The 21,750-nt window shown below is 56.2% G+C and overlaps 1 protein-coding gene across 1 annotated transcript; it reads left to right on the top strand.

Moving 5' to 3' along the window:
• Window position 1: 1 nt before the first annotated feature.
• Window positions 2-19,383, top strand: SFRP1 (secreted frizzled related protein 1; the record flags this gene model as incomplete). Its single annotated transcript, XM_085316904.1, has 3 exons — window positions 2-533; window positions 5,702-5,779; window positions 15,710-19,383. Coding segments are annotated over 3 exons (933 nt in total), but the record flags the coding sequence as incomplete, so codon positions are not given.
• Window positions 19,384-21,750: the final 2,367 nt, after the last annotated feature.

A 21,750-nucleotide genomic window follows, 5' to 3' on the forward strand; every position in this document is an offset into this window, starting at 1 on the left:
GGGCCGGGCACGGGGCAGCTGCGGGCCGGCGCTGCGGGCGCTGCTGTCCCTGGCCGCCGGGCTGCTCCTGTGCAGCGCGGCCAGCGAGTACGACTACGTGAGCTACCAGTCCGACCTGGGCCCCTACCCCGGTGGGAGGTTTTACACCAAGCCGCACCAGTGCGTGGCCATCCCCGCTGACCTGCGCCTCTGCCACAGCGTAGGCTACGACAAGATGGTGCTGCCCAACCTGCTGGACCACGAGACCATGGCCGAGGTGAAGCACCAGGCGAGCAGCTGGGTGCCGCTGCTCAACAAGAACTGCCACATGGGCACCCAGGTCTTTCTCTGCTCCCTCTTCGCTCCCGTGTGCCTGGACCGGCCAGTCTACCCATGCCGCTGGCTCTGTGAGGCCGTGCGTGACTCCTGTGAGCCTGTCATGCAGTTCTTTGGCTTTTTCTGGCCAGAGATGCTCAAATGCGACCAGTTTCCCCAGGATGATGTCTGCATTGCAATGACGGCTCCGAATGCCACCGAGGTCTCCAGGCCCAAAGGTAAGGTGCGTGCCGGAGCCATGACCCCTCTCCTGACCTCTTCTCCTGGGGTGGCAGGGCAGTGACCCATGCGGGAGACGCTGTGCTGATCAAAAAGGGTCTCGCAGCAGGGCATGGCTCACCTGCTCGCTGCCTCTCGGGGACAGTCCCTCCTCCAGCTGCTGGCGGGACTGGCAGCCCGAAGGCATGGGCTGCTGCACGTGCAGGTCCCGAGAAGGGCTTGCTGCCCGCTTGGTGCCCTCAGCACCTGGCTAGGGCCCGCGGCAGATGTGCCTCAGCGGCAGGGACCTGGGAGGAGCTCGGATGCTGCTACCGGCCTCCTGGCGTGTGGAGGGAGGCGAAGCGTGCCACGCTGCACCCTCCAGGCACGCGTTCCTGTGCATGGAAAGTGCTGCGTGGCCTGACTGAATGGTGCAGACAGCGGTGACGGTGGCGCCTGGCTTTCTGAGGTGTTGGGCAACTGTGCTAAGGACRCAGCCTTGGCAGAGGAGGCTGCAGYRCAGACCAGAAAACCAGCGCTACCCGCTCAGGCAGGGGCGGCACGCTGAGGAGCATGCTGGGCAGGGCTGCATCCCTGAGAGGGTGCTGCAGGCTTACCGGGCTGAGAGACTTGTTAAGAAACCAATGGACCAATGGAACAAGTGGAAGTGATTTATTTATTTATTTATTTATTTATTTATGATCATATTCAACAAGCTTGTTTGGAACTAGAACAACTTGTTTGCAGTGAGTTACAAGTGTTAAGTGTTACTTAAAACTTTTGATGTAAGTAAATGCCCTAGTGCCCAAGCTCAGCCATCCTACCTTAAAGCATTCTGAAAAGCTGGCAGGAAAAATACCTGTAGAGAGAGACTGTAGAGAATTATCAGAGAATGTGACTTTTACCCCCTGCCATGTGTCCAGAGCTCCCTTTGGAAGGGACGGGGCTCTGTGTTACTGACGGGAGAAGCGCAGGCTCTTGCAAGGAGGTCGGGGCTGACGGTGCCGTATTTGAGGCTGAACAGCTCCAGCGGCTTGTGTGCTGTGTGTCTGGAGCTCCTCTGAAGACGAGGAGAGCTTACCCCTGCGAAGGCCGCTCGTGTGCAATTACCTCTAGCAAACAAAGACTTTATGCTCGGCCCCACTGAGAGCCCTCACCCAGCTGGCCCRAGTCCCCCCTCTCGGGGGTTGCACAGTATTTTCTTGCTTTTCACAGCAGTTCCTGTACTTTGTTGAGTTCTCCAGTTATCCTTTAGTTTCCCTGTTTTGGGGCAGGAGCGTGCACTGTGGGGCAATGTGCCTGCAGGAAGTGGTACTGGGCAGGGGCTCAGGCTCATGGTACGGGATGGGACAAGGCAGGACCGKGAGGGTGAGAGGGATCCAGCTCTGGAGGCAGCCGGCTTGGGAGCAGTGCTGTGGCTTGGGCAGGGAGYGTGCTCAAGTCTCCTGGTGCTCGCGAGGATGTGCCAGCGGCTCTGTCTCCCACCACGTCTTGGCAGCAGGGTCTGGGGCAGATGTGCGGTGTGATGTGCTCCCCCGACACACAGGCTTTCTGATGGAGGCTTGTGCTTACCCAGGCAATTGCTGCAGGAAGCTCTTTGTTTTCAAGGCAGGCTCTAAAATTACTGTCTCCTGTGAACTTAGTCCCTTGGTCAAGACTGCCGTCATGCTGTGTGTGCATGTACAAGGGTTGCTTTTATTCCCCCTGGAGCTTCCTACCAGGAGTTCTCCTGGGACAGGCCTGGACTGAGCTGCTTCTTTCCTGAGCTGCTCCTTCCCAGGTTCATTGCACTCTGGGCTGCTCGCTGGTCATTTGTTTTAGAGGCATAAATTGCCCAAGAGCTGGAAACAGTCCTTGAAGTGAGCAGCATCTGCTCTGTTTTCCCTGTGTGGTCAAACAACCAATTTACCACAGAGCTTTCAGACCATCCTGACAGCAGCATTGGGGTGGAACAATATTGCTGTCTCCTAGTGCTGCTAACATCTCATCGGTGCAGTATTTAGGCAATGTGTCATTCACAGGCAGTGCTGAAGGGACTTTGGTACAAAAAGGTCATGTCAGCTCAGGCTTATAGCATCTGTGGGTCTCTCTTTCTCCCTCGTGTTTGGGATGCAGAGAGGACTTAGTCTGCACAAGCTTCAGGATGCATTTACAGTTCACTTGCAGCACAAATTGGCAAAATTAGTAATCAGAGCTGGGCAAGTAGTGCACAAAAGTATCACAGTCGCTCAAATAGGTGCAGCATCTGCTAAACAGGGTTCACGAATCTTATGTCCTGTGCACTTTTAAATGAGCAATTTGTTTGCAAAGATGTTTAGGGAAAGTAAGTCTTTAAAATTCTTGCACAAGTGTGAATGCTCTTCAGTGTTCAGCAGAGAAGTTTATGCAGCCATCGCTATATCCCCCTAGCTACTTGAAAGTATTTCAGGCAGCCCAGTGGTAGGAGAAACTGTTGTATGTGATGCAGTGAGTACTGGGAGCCCGCAAAGTGGGTCGGGCTGAGCCCTCTGTGCTCATCCCCTTGCCTGGAGCACTGCACCAAGAAGGGACAAGCAATCTTGCTGGAAAATGCTCCTCCGGAGGGAGGAGGCTAGGCCCTCAGGGCTCGACCTGCTGCCTTGGGTGTGCTGGCTTTCTTGCACTGCATTGCACTGACTTGCAGCAGAGGGATCTGGCGTGCAGTTGCTCACGGATAATCTGCAGATAGGGGAGCGTGCTCCCTTTTTAGATATGCTGTGTGCTGTGGCTCTTGTGCCCTGAACAGCTGAGAGTGAGCAGAGCAACCTGGAAGTTAATTGCAGCCATGGCTATAATCTAAAACAACACAGCCAGTTCTCCTGCCGTGGTGCTCCCGTGCTGACACTCTGCAACAGCTCTGAACGTGGCCTCCGGGTCAGTAAAACAGGGCTGGAGCTCGTGAGAGGTGGCGCGGCTTGTGTGCCAGCTCCTGGCTCCGTGACCGATTGGCGAGTCGCACACGTTGTGCAGAGAAGTGATGCATCCTGGAGGGCGAGCAGATGTGTGCATCGCAGTGCAGCCCTGGGTTTCGGTGCTGCACTGCGGCTCGTGGGTTCCTCTGCTCTCGGGGCCCTGCTGCGTGCAGAGCTTGCGCACRGGATGGGCCTGTTTGTGCAAACTCCTGGAGCCCCCTTTGGGTTCAGGCACTGGGGTATGTTGCTGGGTTCTGACCTTCTTTAAATCAACCAGAAGAGTCCTCCCTTTTCTCTGGGCATTAATAAGAACGAGCCCTTTCAGTATTTTTCCCCATTAACACCTTAAAATTGGAATTCGTTTCTGCCTCTCAAAGAGCTGACCTGCCGAATTCCTTTCTCCTTAGCATGAGGCGGTAAAGCCTGCAGGCCCACAGGATGCATCAGGGGAGTTGCAGATTAATATAGCATTACACATTCCTTTTCCTACCCCTGGAGTAAGCTGGCTCTAAAACCATGCCTTAGAAAATGGTCAGCAGGGGAAAAAACAAGCTGCAAACAGGCTGAGGTTGTTTGGAGTGAAGCTGCCAAATGCAGAAGATGGGCCCCATCGTAACCACTGCGGGGTAAGAGATGGTGTCCAGTCTTTATCCTGGCTGCTTGCAAGATACCCCGAGCCTCCTTGCTGCTTGGGTGGAATCACCTCTGTTGCGGCAGGTCCAGCACCGCTGCCAGGGCTGGGACACCTGGGGTCGTTGGTGCCTGTGCTGCTGTGGTATTGCCTGCACTGCCCTAACACTGAGTAAAGCCTGCATCTGCACCAAGGAGCAGGTGAGTCCTCCTCTTCCTCCCTGCTGCCGTCAGCCGATGCGTAGTCAGTGCCCCCACCCCCACCTCCCCAAGGCTGGGGGCTCGTGGGGTCTTGGTGCAGCAGCTGACCTCCAGGCACTGCAGCTGAGATGCTGCTGGGCTGTCGCTCTCTGCCAGCCTCCCTGCTCCCGCACCAGGAGCTCATTAATTGTGCAGCCTGGATGGAGAGCTTCCTTGACTGCCCATTTCAAAATAAAGTCCCGAGGATGTCGCTGCGTCCCCAAGGGCTGCTTTTGCTTCTGTCTGCATCGCTCTAAGTTAAGATGGGAGACATGGCTCTTGCACTTCAGGGGTTTGGAAGAGGCTGTCCCCTAGCTGTGTTGTGTTGTCTCCTGGGTACGGAGATGCCCTGAAGTGGGATCTTTGGCTTTTGGGTGCTGCAAAGAACATCTTCTACCTTGTTAGTTGTTCATGCATCAGAGCAGGTGGAAGGGCAGTTGTCCTGCCTGGATGTGGTGCATGACCCCGACAGCTAGCACTTGGTATGGAACAGGCAGCAAGAGAGGAACAAGCTGCAGCAGAAAACCAGAAGCCCCGTGGGGCGTCCATGACTGAAGAGATCTGAGTGTGTCTGGGAGGCAGCACTCCTGCTGGCTGGTGGTGCTGGGGGCCTGGGCCAAGGCACTGCTTGTGTGTCTCCCGCCAGCACCACGGTGGGCGCGTGGCCTCCATCCTGCTGGACCAGGAACAGAAGCAGCGTCTCCCAGCTCAATAAACTTACCCGTCAGTAGCACAAATCTACGTCTGTGCTGCTGGGTGGTCCCTGCTCCGGCTGGAGACAGGAACCTGGAATTGGTTTCTTATTCTCTGAATGAAATGAGCTTTCCTGCTGAGATGGATCCCAGTGCAATGTCCCGGGCTCGTGCCCCCCGCCCCAGGAACAGCGAGGCCCCACGTGGCCATGCGTGGGCTGTGGGCAGTGCCCGGGGGGCAGCCCGCAGTTGGCTCCCAAGCCCCCGCTGGCCGTGGACAGCCGTGCCCCGGGGCTCAGCGCTGCACCCAGCTGGCATGACGTGCGGTGTGCTGCTCCTGCGCCGGGCCCCTGGAGTGACTTTGCCCCCAAACCCTGCTCCTTGCTGGCTGGTGCCTGTGCCTGTGCTGCGCCTGGCCTCAGGGGTGCTGGCAGTGCTCGYGGGCTGCACGTGCTGCTGCTGAGGGGGCAGCAGCCCCCGGGTTTGCGCTGCGGCTCCCCGCTTTGTGGGGGCAGCCGCGGGGGTTCCCATGTGCGAAGCGCCTGCTGCTGGCGGGGAGCCCTGGGCCCGTCCCCATGGCCCCTGCGCGGCCCTGGTGGCCCGCGGCAGCAGGACCGCCCCGGCTGGCGGCCAGGCGCCGGGTCTGCTCTCTCTGAACCTGCGGCACATCACCTCTTCTCTCCTCTCCCTTGCCAGGAACAAGCGTGTGTCCCCCCTGCGACAACGAGATGAAGTCGGAGGCCATCGTGGAGCACCTGTGYGCCAGCGAGTTTGGTAAGGGGAGCGTTCCCGCGGCTCCTCCCTGCTTGGGGCCGCGGGCGCCCGCGCAGGAGGTGSTGCTTGGTGCCCTGCATCGGTGCGCTCCGGGGCGGCCCTTCCCGGCGCGTTCCCGGCAGGCTGGAGGCCCGCTCCGGAGCCGGGGAGCGCGCGGGATCGCGGGGCGCGGCGGGTTCGGCCCTTCCCGGCAGCAAGCCTCTAGATGTCAGTGTTGCCCCACGGAGGGATGGGGCCGGGGACGATGGGCCCGCGGGGTCCCGGCTGGGAGGGCCGTGGTGGGCTGAGCCGGCACTGGGCGGGACCGGAGATGTCCCTTCTCTGTGGAGCGCTGGGAGCTCCTCACTGAGCGCCAGTGTGTGCRGGCTCGTGCGCTGGCTGGAGCAATGTGCAGGATGGACACTCGCTCCGCTCGYGATGACAGGCGAGCAAACCACCTCCTTCCTTTCCCCCAAGACCGCCTGCGCCACTGGGTTTCTTTCTAGCAACGTTATGCTCTTCCTGTCAAATCCAGGTGTATTTAACAAAACAAAAACCAAAGCCAGCCCTTGTCTTGCTAGGACTGAGCTGTGAGTCAGAGCTACTTGAAAGCTGTCTCCTAAATGTGTTATGGCTAAGTGAGTCAGATGATCACAGGTAAACAGAACTTCATAAAAAAATATCACAGAGAAAAATATTAGCTTTTTCAGATCAAATCCAGAATTAACTGGTTTTGACATCCTTGCTGGTGTATATAACTTTTCTGAAAGGTTATTAAAAGCATATTGAACAAGGTGTGCATTCCTCAGGGATTAGCACTTGAATGCGTCCTGTGCCAGAGCGTGCTATGCAAACCCCAACCTGCTCCGTGTGCTGCTGCCTTTCCCTCTGCTGGGAACAAATTCCCCACGCTCCTGCAGTTCGGTATGCCAAATGTCCCGTGTTCAGTGCAGACTTTTTCCAGCAGGGAAAAGCATCAGCAGGAACACCCATGTAATGGTTTCTCAGGAATGCRCCTACTTTCCACCGGATCGGGTGGCAGAGGCACGAATTCAGTGTGGAGCAGGATGCGCAGCTCGCTGTCCGTGGCGTTGTCCGCTCGGAGGTGGCGTGGGTGCTCTGGGCTCTGTGGGGGGCTGTCGCCCACCCTAGCTGAGAGAGGGATAAAAGGCAGATTACAAAGCACATGGAGTACAGAGGGCAGAGCCGGAGCAGGCAGTGCCCGCAGCTGTGCCGCGCGCCTGGGCGCAGCAGTGCAGTCCAGGGGCTCTGGGCTCCGAAAGCTGCTCTCGGAACAGTGGAGGCGGGAGCAGCAGCTCTCTGTTGCGGCCGCAGGGCCAGTAACGCCTGTCGTGTTCCCAGCCGTGACGGTGTCCCGCTGGCGGGCAAGTGCCGGGAAGGGAAATGAAGTCTCTCCAYGTGCCCGCTGCCAGCCCCTGCACTACGTGCACTCCGCGGCGCCGGGACGGTTGTGCAACAAGGAGGGGAGGCCAAACCAGAAGCATTCACTGCCTCGGCAGCGAGGCTTGAGACGTTGACTTGCCCGCAGGGTAGGTGGATTATTGAGAAATTTTGCGGTGACGGAGTCCAGAGGATGGAAATGTTTCCTGGCAGGCGGTTCCCGGGGCTGGGCTGCTGTGCCGCTGCGTGGCAGAGTTAGGAACGCCGGCGACCTCAACCTCTGTGCATCCACCACTTAGCCCAAAGTGTGGTGCAGCTTTTCCTGGAAAGCTCCCTTCCACCTCCAGCCTGCTTTGCAGATGGACCTACCGGATCTGCAGCAGGAGAGCAGGCGCTTGGGTCTGGCAGGGATCACGTCAGGCCTGGTGGTGGGCGTCGTACCTGGGTCAACGCACTTATTGGCCCCCCTCGTTAGTGTGTTTCCCCCGCTTTATACAGGATTGCGCGTTCGCTCTGCCAGAGCAGAGTCTGAGGGCTTTTCAATTGTTGTAACTTGGGATCGTTCTTTGTTTTCCGGATCATCAAGTGTCCAATATATAACTTCATTTTTAAGCACGTCAGAGCTCTTGCTGATGCTGAGATTCCTCCCATTCCTCTGTCTTCCCACTGCTGTTTTCTCTTTTTGCCTCAGAAGGAGGTTTTCATCTTGCAGCAAGATGACCTCCCTGCTGTAGAAAAGCCCAGATGCAGCTGAGCAGATCGCAGCTGGTGTCTGCTGCATGTGAACCATCATTCCTCCTTCACAATGGGAAGCTGGTTGTGTTTTYGATATCCTTTTGTTCCCCTGTTCCTCTCTTGTCACCAGAATAAAGAGCAATGGAAAAGCTCATTTGCATGGGTTTACAGTGGAGTAGGCTTCATGCAGCTGCATTTGGTTTTTTATTTCCTCCTGTTGGTGTTTCTCCTCTGCACCCAGCAGAAGTCCCAGGTACAGTTAATGCTGCCTCCAGACGTGCCCAGCTGACAGGCAGCTGGGAGACCGGAGCGCAGGAAGGGATGCAGCGCGCCTCCGATAACTCGGTGCCCCGGCAGGTAGCGTGCCGCATCCAGTGCCGGCTGCGGTCCTTGGCTGGCGGGAGCTGGCACCCAGCTTCCCTCTGCGCCGGAGCTGGGGAGCAGCTGAAGGAAGGCCAGTAGCTGCTGTCTCTGTTGCTGGTGCATCCCTGGCACCGCTGGCCTACTTGGCACCGAGGAAGTGCAAAAACGGGAAATCTTGCTGGCACTCTGAAGGGGAGGAAAGTGCAGGGTAATCCTGGGGATGTCCYGGCCCTGGGGAGAGCTGCCAGCTAAAGATGAATTGGCTCTAAGAAGCTTTCTCAAAGCAGTATGCGTGGCCCTTGGATCTTTGTTTAGTCTTTGGAGGTTACTGTCATAAGGGTGATTGCTCAAGGAGAGCTGTTTATCTGGCATTAAAATAAACTCCCAGCCCTTCAGACTGAGGTTTCTCATGCACATCCACCAAGGTAAACACTGGCAACTGACAGGTTACAGATCCTCATCAAAGCCAGACACGTACAATAAATGTTTAAACTAAAGTGTGCTGCAAGAGACAGCTGTTGGTGGGTCCTGCTCACCCGCTGTTCCTCCACAGATTCCCACAATAGCATTACTGTGGGTTTCACTCACATCCCAAAGGCTTGTTGCAGACAAGGTGAGAAGCCCTTTGGCCRCTGCTGATGTGAGGCTGTGTCGGAGCAGGAGGCAGCAGCTGTGCATCACCCCCAGGACCATGCCCATCTCCAGGGCAGAGAAGGAAGAGAGCTGGATCCAGCTGTGAGCATGGGAAGACAATAAGGATAAGGGGTCTGTCTTTCCTGGCTCAGGAGAGGGGGCTTGGACATGCTGGTGCTCRGAGGGCTGCCAGGATCTGCCAGCCTCGTGGGTGAGCAGGACTCTGAATTTGCATTTGTTTGAACCATGGCAAATGTGCTTTGGGGGAACTCTGCTCCCTGCAGGGCCTGCACAGCTGGGCAGCTCTTTTCAGAGCAGAAATAGCCAGGCCGAGCTGAATTTGTGCGATTAGCAAGGTCAGAGCCCCTGCTGAGGAGATCAGAGCCCGTTCCAGGCTTTGCGGAGTGTGCCAAGGCACCTCATGGTATTGGTGCTTTGAGAGCGCTGTGGCATTGCTTAAGAGCAAGTGGATGGGAGTGAGCAGCTCCCCTGGCCAAGATGAGCACGTCCGTGTGCGAGCTCGGCATGCGTCCTTCAGGTTGCCAAGAGCGGGGCCGTTCTCTGCTCACTGGTGACATGACAGGTTTTCAGGATTGTCCAGCAGTGACRTGTCAGAGCAGCCCTCCCCGCTGCCTCTGCTCGTGGGTATCAGTGAGTGAGCCCTGGAGAAAGTGAGATAATGCAAGAGTGGCTTGGTGTTTCGGTAAAACTCTGCTTCCAAGCACAGTCCTTCGTGAGCATCCCTGCTCCCCACTGGATGGAGGGCAGGATGGTGGATGGCTACTTGGGCTGTCACTGGGGAGCAGAAGAGCAAAGACAGRGAGAAAGAGGACCTGGAAGGATTCTAGGGGCCTGCAACCATATATTTTCTCTAGCAGCCCAAGCTCTCTGAGTCAGTAGGGCTGAGGGGGAGAAAGCCAGATTTGGCCACTGCTGCCAGCTAGGTTACCACATACTTGGGTTGGTGGGTACCAGCCAAGAGCTGTGAATCCTGAGTGGCTTCCTAGACATACATGAACCACAGTGAGGAACCACAGTGCSTGTCTGCCAAGAGTGTAATTCTGTGGGATTGCACCGAGCATCGTCTGTTGGTGCCAGGCGAACTGGGCCTGCTGACATATGTGGTGCGTGGGGGCTCGTCAGCAGGGTTTGTACCCTTCAGCTCCCTTCCGGTCCAGGTGTCTTGTTGAGCTCAGGCTGGGACCTGTAAGAGCAGTGGTGGTGGTGCCAGGAGCAGAGGTGGCCTGTGAGCGAGGGGCAGAGCATTGGCTGCAGGTTCCGCAAGGTGGAACCGTACCTGCCTCCTCCCAGCTGAACATCCACTGGGCATGCGAAGCTCATCAAGGGGCTATTCACAACAGATCAGGGAAATCTTCCCTGGCAGCTGTGGTGGGTGACCCAGGGGCTGGAGCCGAGCATTCCTCGAGGTGTCCACGTGGTCCTGGCTGGCGCCTGCCATGAGATTGCTGCACTGCAGGAATGACGTAGACACTCCCATACCTGGGAAAGCAGCTCCGTCCCTGCTGACTGCTTTGGCTGTGCTGCCCATAGGTGGAACCACTGGCTCCATGCTCCTGGAGGCACTTGGAGAATAGCTTTTCTGCTCTGTATTTTGGCAACCTCTAGGAACTGCCTCTCATCTCCTCCCCAGCCCTCTGCTTGGCAGCACCAGCAAAGTGCATCCAGCAAACGGGAARGTGTTTGACCCCAGGATCTCTGCGTGTGCCTCCCCAGCGTTACACCTAGTTTGGTGTTCAGTTACTATAGCAGCAGTCCCTGTCTCTGTGGTTCGCAGGGAGATCCTGTCATGCCTCTGGCTATGAACGGATGCTGTTGTGGCTGCGACCTGCTCCAGGTCTGCCTGCTGGGCGCTGAGGGCTTGAAATAGGTGGCAGAACGATTGCTGCGGTTTGGCGCAGGACCTGCAGAGCAGAWGGTAGTAGTGAGCAGTGGCAGAGGCAGCCTCCAGGAGTGGTTGGGCCAGGTACGCTTGGGTTCATTGCAGTTCAGGTTGTGGTGCAGCTCCGATGTGCTGGGGGTGGCGATGGATGTGTGATGAAGCACGAGATCACCCTTCAGTGCCGCAAGAGCCTCCTCCCTGGGCTGCGGCCAGGTTTTATTTCTTACTCCTTGTGCAGGCTGGGCYGGCCCTGCAGTCTCCTGGAGTTCATTCCTCCCTCTCTCTCAGTGATTTTATTTATTGTTTCTGCCCTTTCTCTGGGGTCTGAGTGGATCCTGCTCAACAGGCTCTTGCTGCGCTGGAGACTGCGGTACAATCAATACGTGCTGTTTATTTTTTCCCTTGACTGACAGTTTCTTGCCTGCAGCCTTCTCCTGTTACAACCCTAATGTGTCTTCTGGCAGGTTTCCTTCTCCCAGTGATTCCTAAAGGAAGGAGCAACAAGACTGAAGGAACAGCAGAGCTTTTCCATTCTCTCACGTTCCCTTCCCTGACCCAAGGGTGCAGAAGTGGKGATTTGCCCGTGTGCGCGGGAAGGCGGCAGAAATGGGCCCTGATCTCTGGCTACTGCACGCTGTGAAGGAAGGATCAGAGGTGCCCATGYGGGTGCAGCAGGCATGGTGCTGCTGCAAAATTCAGAGCTCCCTTGGCTGGGCTGGGCTGCATGGGTAGAAGTTGCATGTGTAGCTTCTGGGAGGGTGCCCAGATGCAGCCGCAGAGCCCGCACGCACCCTGCCACTCTGGTGGCCCCATAACCTCTTGCCCAGCGCTGGGCATCAGGCTGTGGGTGAGGCGGAGGGCTGCATGCTGCCAGGGGGAGCTTCCTCCTCTCGCTTGTCGTTYTTGGAGGCTGCAGAGTTGCTGCGAGGCTGGGCCTGAGGATGAGAGCGGGGCTGCCCACACTGCACGCTCTGCTGCACGGGCTGCGCAGCGGGGCAAGGAGCAGGCACTGGGGTGCACTGCTGGGGCAGAAGCCATAGGAAAGGAAGCAAAGGGATGTGATGGGTGACTTCCACCAAGTGAGTAAGTGGGGAACAAGGCGGGCTGCTCAAGGGGTGGCTCATGTGCACAGGCAGCTTCACCCAGCGTTTTCCCTGGGCAGATCCACAGCTGTTGGAMTTGCTGGGGAAGGCGAAAAAGCAGACTCCGGTGTCTGATGCATCCCCTCCCAGCCGTGGCACAAGTGTGGTGGTCGCAGTGCTGGGGGAGAAGCAGTCTGTAAAGTGGAAGAAGAAGTGCCTCTGGGAAAGAGCAGGAGGCYGAAGTGGGGGAGCCCTGTGGCGTGGGGAGGGCTGCAGTGGAGAGAGGCAGCTAGGGGTTTGCTGGGCTCTAGCCATTGGAAGGTAAGTAGAAAAAGGTGAGGAAGGAGGTGATGCTTTTCTTGAGCCTGGAAAGGCTCCTGATGCTGCAGCGATGAAGCTGTGCTGAGTTAGCGGGTTGCTTGGTGGCGGGTGCACCTTGATGTCATGGCTTGGCTGCACCAAGCGCCCCACGCTTGCCAGCCCAAGGCAAGCAGAGGGACACGTAGGACAGCACGGTCCTTCGAAACCCTTAGAAAGGGAAGGTGGCAGAGCAGAGGGTGCTGATGGCTGGGAAGGAAGGCGTTGCTCCGGGGCTGCAGTGCTCCCGGCTTGCCCAGGAGGCTGGGTTTCCTTTTCCCCGTACTGGGGATGGTGCTAGGAGGCCGGAGCGTTCGAGATACCAGTAAAAATGGTAGCAAAGGATGAAATGCAAAATGCATTTTGCCAAATTGGACCCCAACCAAATTTGTGAGGCCTTTGCTCTTCCTGGAGCTGTTGCTGCCCAGACTAATTTCAGTCTCAGTGAACAAACACTTTCATATATCCTGTTTCATGTTAGTAGAAATAAAAAAGACATTTTTATATCTTCAGTGCTCACTGGTCTCTCTGTGTTAGAGAGCAGAGCTGGGCTATGATCTGATAGGAGCTATTTGCAGTGGAGCCAGATGCCTGGCTCTGCTCTAACGGGAGTGTGTTGCCTTAGAGAGCAGGGTCTGACCCGGCGAGACCTGAGGCTCGTGATGCRGCGGCTGTGCATCTGGAACCGATGGCTTTCCCTCCGCGTGTCCTCCTGGGCATCCAACCTGAAGGGAGGGTGCAAGGCAGGGAAGATGCAGTCGCTGATGCAGGCACCTTCAGCGAGCCCCTTCCAGGGCTGGGGACTGCCTGGTACCCATCAGGCTGATACCGACGGCCTCTCCTGCGTGTCCTCCTTGAGCATCTGCAGCGGCAGTGCTGCGATGCCCCTTGCCTGCGCCGCAGCGAGGAGCTGGGGAAGCCAGGGTCTTTCTGGGGAGCTTGCTGGGTGCGTGCATATGCGCATGCATGCGCTTGCCGTGCCAGGGCCGGCGGCACCGGCCGCACTGCAGCCCCTGCGGACCAGGTGTGCAGCTCAGAGCCAAACTGCCCTTCAGCATCGCGTTTCTGACATGCAGAAAATGCACTAGCTGTGCCCAGGCCAGCTGCTTGCAGAACAGCCCTCAGTGCCCAGGTCCAGCCCCTGGGAGCACTCCGAGCCCCAGGGCATGGCCAGAGCAGGGGACGGGCATTGGGGTGGCTCTCRGAGGGTGAAAACCTGAGCAGCCATTGTAACATCATTTTTTGGCTTGCGTGCATCTACCTGCTCCACAGCAAGGCAGCAGGAACTTGGCAGCCCGGCGGCCAGCCTGTGTTTTAGCTGGGCAGCGCTGCAGGCTCCCAGTGCTGCTGGTGGCTGAAGGGTGTTGATGCTGGGAGCAGCAGCGTCCCAACTGGGATTATTTGCTTCCCCTGTCAGGCGCCTCGTCGGTCCTCCTCGGCGCTATCTGATCTTGGCTCTGTACCAGACTTGCACAAGTGAGGCTTGCACAGGTTTATAGCRATGTCTGGGTTTAAGGTTCACCCAGGTCCCCTGAGCTGCCCCGCTGCCTTGTAGCCACTGCTGTGCGGGGAGGGAGCAGTGGGGAGCTCCCAYGGCACGGGGTTGCCAGACCCGCTGCGTTCCAGGTGCCGCGATGCCTGGAGCAGTGCGGTGCCTCCGCTAACTGTCGGAGCAGCAAGGCTCCGAGCTTGCAGTGATCACTGCAGGCCATTTTGCAAACAAGCCATTGCGAGAAAGTCTCTTGTTACCGGTATTTTACTGTTCCTCCCTCCTTGGAAACCACTGTGCTTAGTGCAAGAGTTCAAAGTCAGAACTGATAAAGAAATTGAGGTTCATAATGAGGGATGCTGCTGCCCAGTTTATGTCATGGAGCTTAGAGCTGCATGAAAACTGCTGCGCTGCTTTCCAGATCCATTGCAAATTGATCTAGTTCAAAGTCTTCAGTTCCTTAAAGCTTTTATCTCTTTAGCTCCCTAAACATCCTGAATTTGGAAAACAGATGGAATAAAAATTTCACTTAGGTTTCCAGTCCTCGATTACTTTCTTGTACAGTAACAGTATAACACAACAGGGCTCTTGGCAAGTGCAACAGATATTTCTGGCACATGAGCAGATAAATACTGTTACTCCTGTTGCCAGTGCAGTGGCTGGGAGCAGGAGGGTAATGCGCAGGCCCTGCTGCCTGCACAGGGTTGTCATCGCGCTGTCCTGCTGCCATCCGGGTCTGGAACGGCGCCTAGCGCTGCCGTCCAGAAAGCAATGCGCGTTTGGTGCAGCGAGCTCCAGTGGAGCAGGAGCCCAAGGAGAGGGACTGCCTCGAGGCTTTGCAGTGTCTGCTGCACAAGCATTTGAGAATCAAACAAAAAGGGACAGCAGACAATTAATCACTCTCCAAGCACTATTTATCTGCGACACTGAAGTAAACTCCCAAAAGATGGAAATATGTTAGTGATTTTTGGCCATGTGTGCTTTTCCCCAAAAATAAGTCAGAGCCAAATGGCACAGAAGTGATACTTTAATGTACAACATATTTTCATCGTTTTTCCCATGTATGCTAAATTCCTCTTCATGGTCATGGCAAAGGAATTTTTTTTTTTTTTTTTGGATTGTGATTTACTTGAGAGTGCTGAACCCAAGGAGGAAAATATTTTCCGTTGAAGTGGTATTGGATTAGCTGCCGCTCTCCTGGAGGAGGTGCGTGTGCTGCCGCCTGCTCTGCACCCCGCTGTCAGAGCGGCGCGGTCCTGCCTAGATGGCAGGTCCCCATTAGACAGGGCTCTTTCCCAGGGACCTTTATTGCTCAGCGTAGAGCTGTGCCTTGCTTGGAAGCCTGTTCTGCAGATCCCTGAGGAGCAGGAGTGACCGCAAACAAGCATTTGAGAGGCTGAGTTGCCCTTTCAGATGGCCCTTTGGGGGATCGGTGGGTGCTCCTAGGGCAGGGAAAGCGGCTGTTAATTCAGCGAACGTTTCGCTAGCAGGAGCGCACTGCGGCAGCTGAACAAGTCTCCYTCTCATGCAAGAAAGGCTGAGCATGGTTTGTGCAGGGGAGCAAAGAGAAAGAGGGATGCTAGCGTGTTGCCTCCCTGGGCTTGGGGATGGGGACAGCTCTGCTGCCATCAGGGAGGACTTCTGTATCGCTTCCCCGGTGCTGGGTCACCTCCACCAGCCTGGGTTAGCTGAGGATCTTGTTTTTTGTGGGAGCAGCTTCATTTGCACTGTACTCGGTGGCAGCTCTCACTGGGGGCTCTGTGCAGACGGATCGATGGCCCAAGTCGTTCCAGGGACTGGGAGAGAGGAGTGGAGACGCGTGGAGCAGTGCAGGGTGGCGGGTGACTGTGACTGGGCAGAGATGCTGAGATGGGCACCTGGTTCACCCGGTCCCAGGGTGTCCTGCCTGGCCTCCAGCAAAGCAGACCTTCTGTGCATGTAAAGGTTGCTCAGGATCTCTCTCTTTTGCTTTTCTCTGTCTTGTTTTTCAGCTCTTAAGATGACCATAAAGGAAGTGAAGAAGGAGAACGGGGACAAAATGATTGTTCCAAGGAAGAGAAAGGCCCTGAAGCTGGGGCCCATCAGGAAGAAAAACCTCAAGAAGCTCGTACTGTTCCTCAAGAACGGGGCTGACTGCCCTTGCCATCAGCTGGACAACCTTGGCCACTACTTCCTCATCATGGGCCGCCAGGTGAAGACCCAGTACCTGYTGACGGCCATCTACAAGTGGGATAAGAAAAACAAAGAATTCAAAAAGTTCATGAAGAAGGTGAAGTCTCCTGATTGCCCAACGTTTCCATCCGTCTTCAAATGAGGAGGCAGGCGGTGGGGTGCTGCTGGCCTGGACCTTGCACAGCGCTGGGCACGGCAGTTCAGGCCTCGCTCCTTTTGCACGGGGGCTGCCGGAGCCTGAATCCCGTCTGTTTGACCCTCTGTACTTTTTAGTGCTTCCTTCGCAGATCCCAGCCCTCCCACCTCCCCCATACCAGCATTTTCTGAAACGCCAGCATGTGCAAGTGTGGCGAGTTTATACTAGTCACCAGAGTCACAAGGGGTCTCATCTGCAATATCCAAAGACCTGTAGCTGTAAGGATATGTAAATTCATTTAAATATCAACTATCAGATAAAGAGGGCAGGTGGAGGGGTGTGACGTTACCGCAAGAGATTACGTGATTGGAAAGGACCCCGTGACCTGTCTCACTCTCGTGTTCATGGCTGCAGGATTGCCCTAGATTAATTCCTGCTTGTACGAGAGCCAGTCTGTTAGAAAAGCATCTGATCCTGATGATAAAAGTTAATTAATGAGTTATGGAGAATCTATTGCAACCTCTGGTAAGACCTCGCAATAGCTAATTGCTCTCACTGTAAAGAAATCACTGTTTTTAGTCTGCATTTGTTTAGCATCAGCCTTGGCCGTGGGATGCTCGTGCTCTCGCTCTGCCGAGTGGAGAGCCYCGCTCGCGGCGCAGGGTCTCATAGCCGTCGGGAGGACGCCCGTCCCCACTGACTGAGACGGACTGAGCTTCTGGAGCGTGGTGCGCGGTGCTGCCTGCGGGCATCCCTGGACCCGCTCCCGGGCGGGCGCCGGGCTCCCAGCCGCACGGAGGTGCGTGCCACGTGCTGGCGTGCCTGGGCCGCTGGCCGTGAGCTCCCCGGTTTGTGTCACTTGCTAACTTTACCAGTGATGTTTTTATAGTTTCTTCAGACTGCTGGCAAAATATCAGGTTGCAGAAGGCCAAGGACCGGTCCCTGTGGAGCGCCATGGGAAACGCATCRTCTCCGTGATTCCCTCTTTACAGCCGCTTTGGGACCTATCAKTTTCTAGTTTTCATCCATTTGATGTGTGACAACTAGCTTTGTATTACTCTTTTTTTTTTCTTAATCAAAATGTCATGTAATGTGAGGTCAAATAATTTATGAAAGACAAAGAATACTGCCTCCAAATGATTACCTTTATCGACCAAGCTGAAACTCATTCTGTTAATTGGACAAGCGCTCTTTTCCACAGACCCACATTACTCCACATTAATTATACTCTCCTGCTTCCATTCGTGATTCTCATCAATTGTGATTACTCTAGCAGAATGAATATCAGGCAGTCTGACATAATCCTGCTGAATTGGAGTTAAGTGAAATAACAAATCCCTATTTTTGAGGTTTAAACTCTCTCTCCTCAAAGCTGGTAAATTAATTATTTTGTAACTCGGGGTGGGGGGGGAGGTTGGTTATTCCCTACATGGGGATAGAGCTGCAGACTTTATTGTAGACAAATTCCACAAAGAACCCAAGCACTCTGAACAGTGTGTTATAAAATCACAGCGAATCACAGAATGGGTGACTTAGAGCGATGCATTTAGGATGCATAGAAAATCCCATGGGATTGGCTTAGGCCACTGTTTGTACTAGTGTTGTTTCTTTGATGGAAAAATATTCATTGTAGGTAACGTACTTTATCAGTTCAAAAAAAAAAAAAAAAAATCACAGGGCCCAGGGAGGGATGTTGGAGGTAAAAAGCTGGGTATGGAGTGCACCGGTGCCATGGTGCCTGGCCCTGAGCGGGGCTCCACCAGGGGCCGAGCGGGGGCTGCTGCTGCGATCACGGAGATGCCCAATGTGTTACTGAAACAAAACAAAACAAAACAAAACAAAACAAAAAAAAAACGCAAACAAAACCCAACCATATTTCAGCAGGAAATGTCGAATCAAAGAAAAAAACATTTTGCATGTGCGTAGAGCCGTTTTCCAGCCAGGTGCCCCATGCGGCTCCGCGCCGCCGGCTTTGCCCCGGTGGATCCGAGCGGAAGCCCGGGCAGCGGYGGGGCCGGGTCCCGCCGCAGCAGCAGCGCCCCGGCTGCACACGGGGGCTCGTCCCTCCGACCGCGCGTGTGGACGGTCCTGCGCCTCGGCCAGCCCGGGGAAGAGCCGTTTGGGCTGCAATTGCCACTCAAAGCAGAACGTGCGGTGCGGGGCTGGCTGCCGGAGCCGTCACCCTCAGCGCACCGCCGTTCTGCGCGTCTGTCCGTGGGAAGCAGGTGGGAGCTGCGGAGTGGGTTCATGCACTCTTTCGGACAAGGTATTCGGGACGTATCCACGAACCTGACAGCCGTGTTACTGCTCTCGCTGAACTGCTCCAAGATCTGTCCACGGCCCTGCATGGATCCAGTGGCAGGCGATGGGCTCCGCTCCGGTTCYTCGCTACTCTCTTTGTACGTGGAGGCTTTTTGGTAAAATCAACAGCACTAAAAGAAGTGTTTGAGGTAAACATCACATTATTTGTAGGTGGTTAAGATATCTTTAAATTTTGTTTTAATGTAACTTTAGAGTGTTAATTTAGGAAAGTGTGGCAAATTGGGCAAGGGGGCCTTTCTCTGTTTGGATGTTTTGAGAAAGAAAAAATGTGGAAGACTAGTGAAAATCAGCATTGTGAAGAGCCACTGAAAGCAGAAGGCTTTTCATTGCTCTAGCTGGAATGATTCTTTTTGTACTTCAGTAATAATCTTACACTCTTTAAAGGCTAGCAGAGATGCAACTGTCAGGGGCACAAAGGTGAACAGAGCCCGTGCTCTGGGAAACAAATAGGATGTGGAAGCAGATCCCAAATGTCTCGATGCTGTCAGAGTTTTACCCACTCCAGTTCATTTGCTGCAGCAGGTCCCGAGGCTGCCACGGGAGCTGGGGGCCGAGCAAGGCGGTGTGCCTTGGCCGGAGCTGGGGGTGGTTTTCTGTGGCTCCTGCATGAGCAAAGCGTCGTCGGGGGGTTTCACGCAATGTTGCTCGGGGAGGAGCAGTCCGGCTGGAGCGACGTGCGGCCCCTCTCCCTCCAGATGCCAAGCGAGTGCTGCCAGAGCAGAGCTGCTGTCGCAACGAGCTTGTCCCATGCAAACAGCGTTGGCTTCCTCCTCCTCTTCCATGGGCAAAAAGGCTTCAAGAACTGAGAAAACGTTCTGCATCCTTTTTGGTTTTGACCAGCAAACTTCCGCAGCGTGTTCATGTTTCATTATTTTAGCAGTTGCTTTTGATGTTATGACTTATTTTCAAGCCTAGTATCGGTTCTTTATGCTTTTCCTTCCATGTATCAATACTCACTTAACTAAAATTGCAGAGTTACTCAATTACAGTGTGATTCCCCCTCCCCCCTTTTTTATAAAGAGATGTTGTTTTCTAGCCTGCGTTGGTGCTTTCCGGGTGGCTGCAGAGCGAGGCGCCAGCGGCGCGTCCCTCGGAAGCCCTCTCCTGCGCTGCCCGCACGTCCTGCTCTCGTGCCCGGCTTGGCCGTGATTTCCTCRCGGGGGCTGGGTGACGCTGCTGGAGCTGCTCACTGTCCTGGGCCCAAAGCAGCTTCGTGCCCTAGCAGGGATTCCCCTGCAGGAGTACTCTTTTGGAGAGGATGCAGGCATGTGTGCGGGGGCGGGGGGGGCGGGGATGCTTTTCTCTAGCCAGCCCTGCACCTCCTTGTGCAGGGCCAGGCTGGAGGCTCTGCCCCGTGGTGCAGATGCACGGGTGGGCTGCGCGGGGCGTGGGCCGGGGGCACTGCTGCTATGAGCTGCTGCATGCACCGAGGGTCAGCACATGGCCGCTCCTGCATGCTGCCCCATCGCGCGGGGTGCCGGTGGTGGGACTGAGCTGCTCCGAGCGCACTGCAGCCATGGGCTGCGCCAGTGCTGGCCCAGCAAGGGGAGGTGAGCGTGCTGCTGTGGCACGGCAGGGATGGGAGTCTGCTGCACGATGGAGCCCAGTGCATGGCAGTGCCCGTTGCATGGCAGAGCCTGGTGCATGGCAGCACCCACTGCACAGCAGAGCGTGGTGCATGCAGCAAGACTTTGCAGGTCCCGGCTTGAAAACCGCTTCCTGGAAAAGGTGAGGGCAGTGAGGGGCCAGCTCTGCTCCAGTCGGCAGCGGCTCTGCTTGCTGTCAGGCTTTACAGGAGGAATAAAAAGGGGCAAAGCCCAGCTGCCTGCGCTGCGCCGGGCTCAGCCGCACCAATAGGCCRGGAGGGAGCAGCTGGCCCTGCTCGGGGCGCGCGTGGGCTCAGCTCGCCGCATCCTGCAGAAACCCAGTGTTCGCTGGCACCCGTGGGAACAAGCAGCGTGGCCGTTCCCAGGCGGTTTGGCCGTGACGGCTCCTGGCTCAGTGCTGACCTGGTCATGCCGCAGCAATGATGCAGCCTGGTGCTGGTGCTCTGTGCAGAGTGGCCCCGTGCTGTGGGAAGACGGGTGCTGCGCCACATTTGCCAGGGCTCTGCTCTGGTTTCGGGGCTTTTTCTTGCCTCTTTACCTCTGAGATGTGAAGAGAGTGGCTCTGGCGGCGTGCCGAAGGCTTCCCGAAGAGCGGCCGCTCCAGGCACCGTGCTGGTGGGGAGCGCGGCCACGCGTGGCCCGAGCAGCAGGAGCCCGCGCGGCACGGGAGGCTGGCGGCRCGCAGGAGCCGACCAGCCAGTGCCGCCTGCTTTTCTCCCAGGGAAATCTRCACTTGGTTGCTTTTAAACATGTGGCTGATGTAAACGCATCATGGCTTCTGTGTCTCCTCTGCAGTTGGTGCAACCCCCCCTCAATAAAAGCCTCTTTTCTTTCAAAGTTGTTCTCCTTGTCGCCTTTTCCGTGTCGCTGCGTCGCTCCCTGCCCGAGGAGCAGCCGTCGGAAGGTCCCAGCGCGCTGTTGCCCTGCAACGATGTGGGAGTTTCAGTCAAAGAATCAGTGCTGGAGGTGGAAAGGACAGCTATGAAATTACTGGCTGGTGTATTTGATCCCCAGGAAATGTCCCGGCTAGCCCTCTGTGCCGCTGCGTGTGCCATGGCACCGGAGTGCTGGCTCGGCAGCTGCTGGAAAGCCGCGGTGGCTCTGCCGAGAGCCCTCCAGAGTGGAGCGGAGCAGCGGGCGCCAGCCTGGGAAAGACCCCGGGCGCCCTCGGGGCGGCTCTGCCCGGTCTGGGGCCGGGATCTGCAYGGTTGCCCTGCAAAGTGCTCCCGTTTGCCGAGTTGCTCTTCTCCGTGCGATGAAACACCGTCCTGTTAAAGCAGCCAGACGATGTTCTTGCTTTGTGATTTGCACCATGGAGCAGGGAAAAGGCAGAATGTAAATGTGTGCGGCTGCCTTCCACGGCGGCATCCCTGACGGCTCTGCTCCTCTGCGATCGTTGCTGCCGCAGGGCAATCCTCTAATTCCCTCAGACAATTCCCGTGCCTGCAGACTTCTCTGAACTTTGGAAGGAGTCAAAACGAGCGATCTGCTTTTCAGTGGGAAGTCAGTGCTTCCCTACTGCCCGCCACCCTTTCCTGCACCCTGGGTTGCAGGAGCACCAGCCCTGGGGCCTGCGTGGAGCAGCCTGGACGCCTCGGGAAGTACCAAAGCTTCCAGCAAGGCTGCGGCAGGAGGTACCGGTCTGCGCTTTCTGCAAGGAAATTGTCCTTTGTCATAGCTTTTTTCTTAGGGAACCTTTGTTTTGGTTCAATGGCTGCTGCTTGTGCTCTGGGGAGAAGCAGTATCTGCCCAGTCTTGCCTTTCTGCTTCCAGAGATCAGGCACGTCAGAGACTA

Source organism: Rhea americana, unplaced genomic scaffold, assembly GCF_003343005.1.
Source record: "Rhea americana isolate MKP2758 unplaced genomic scaffold, rheAme1 scaffold_480, whole genome shotgun sequence".
Taxonomy (NCBI): Eukaryota; Metazoa; Chordata; class Aves; order Rheiformes; family Rheidae; genus Rhea; species Rhea americana.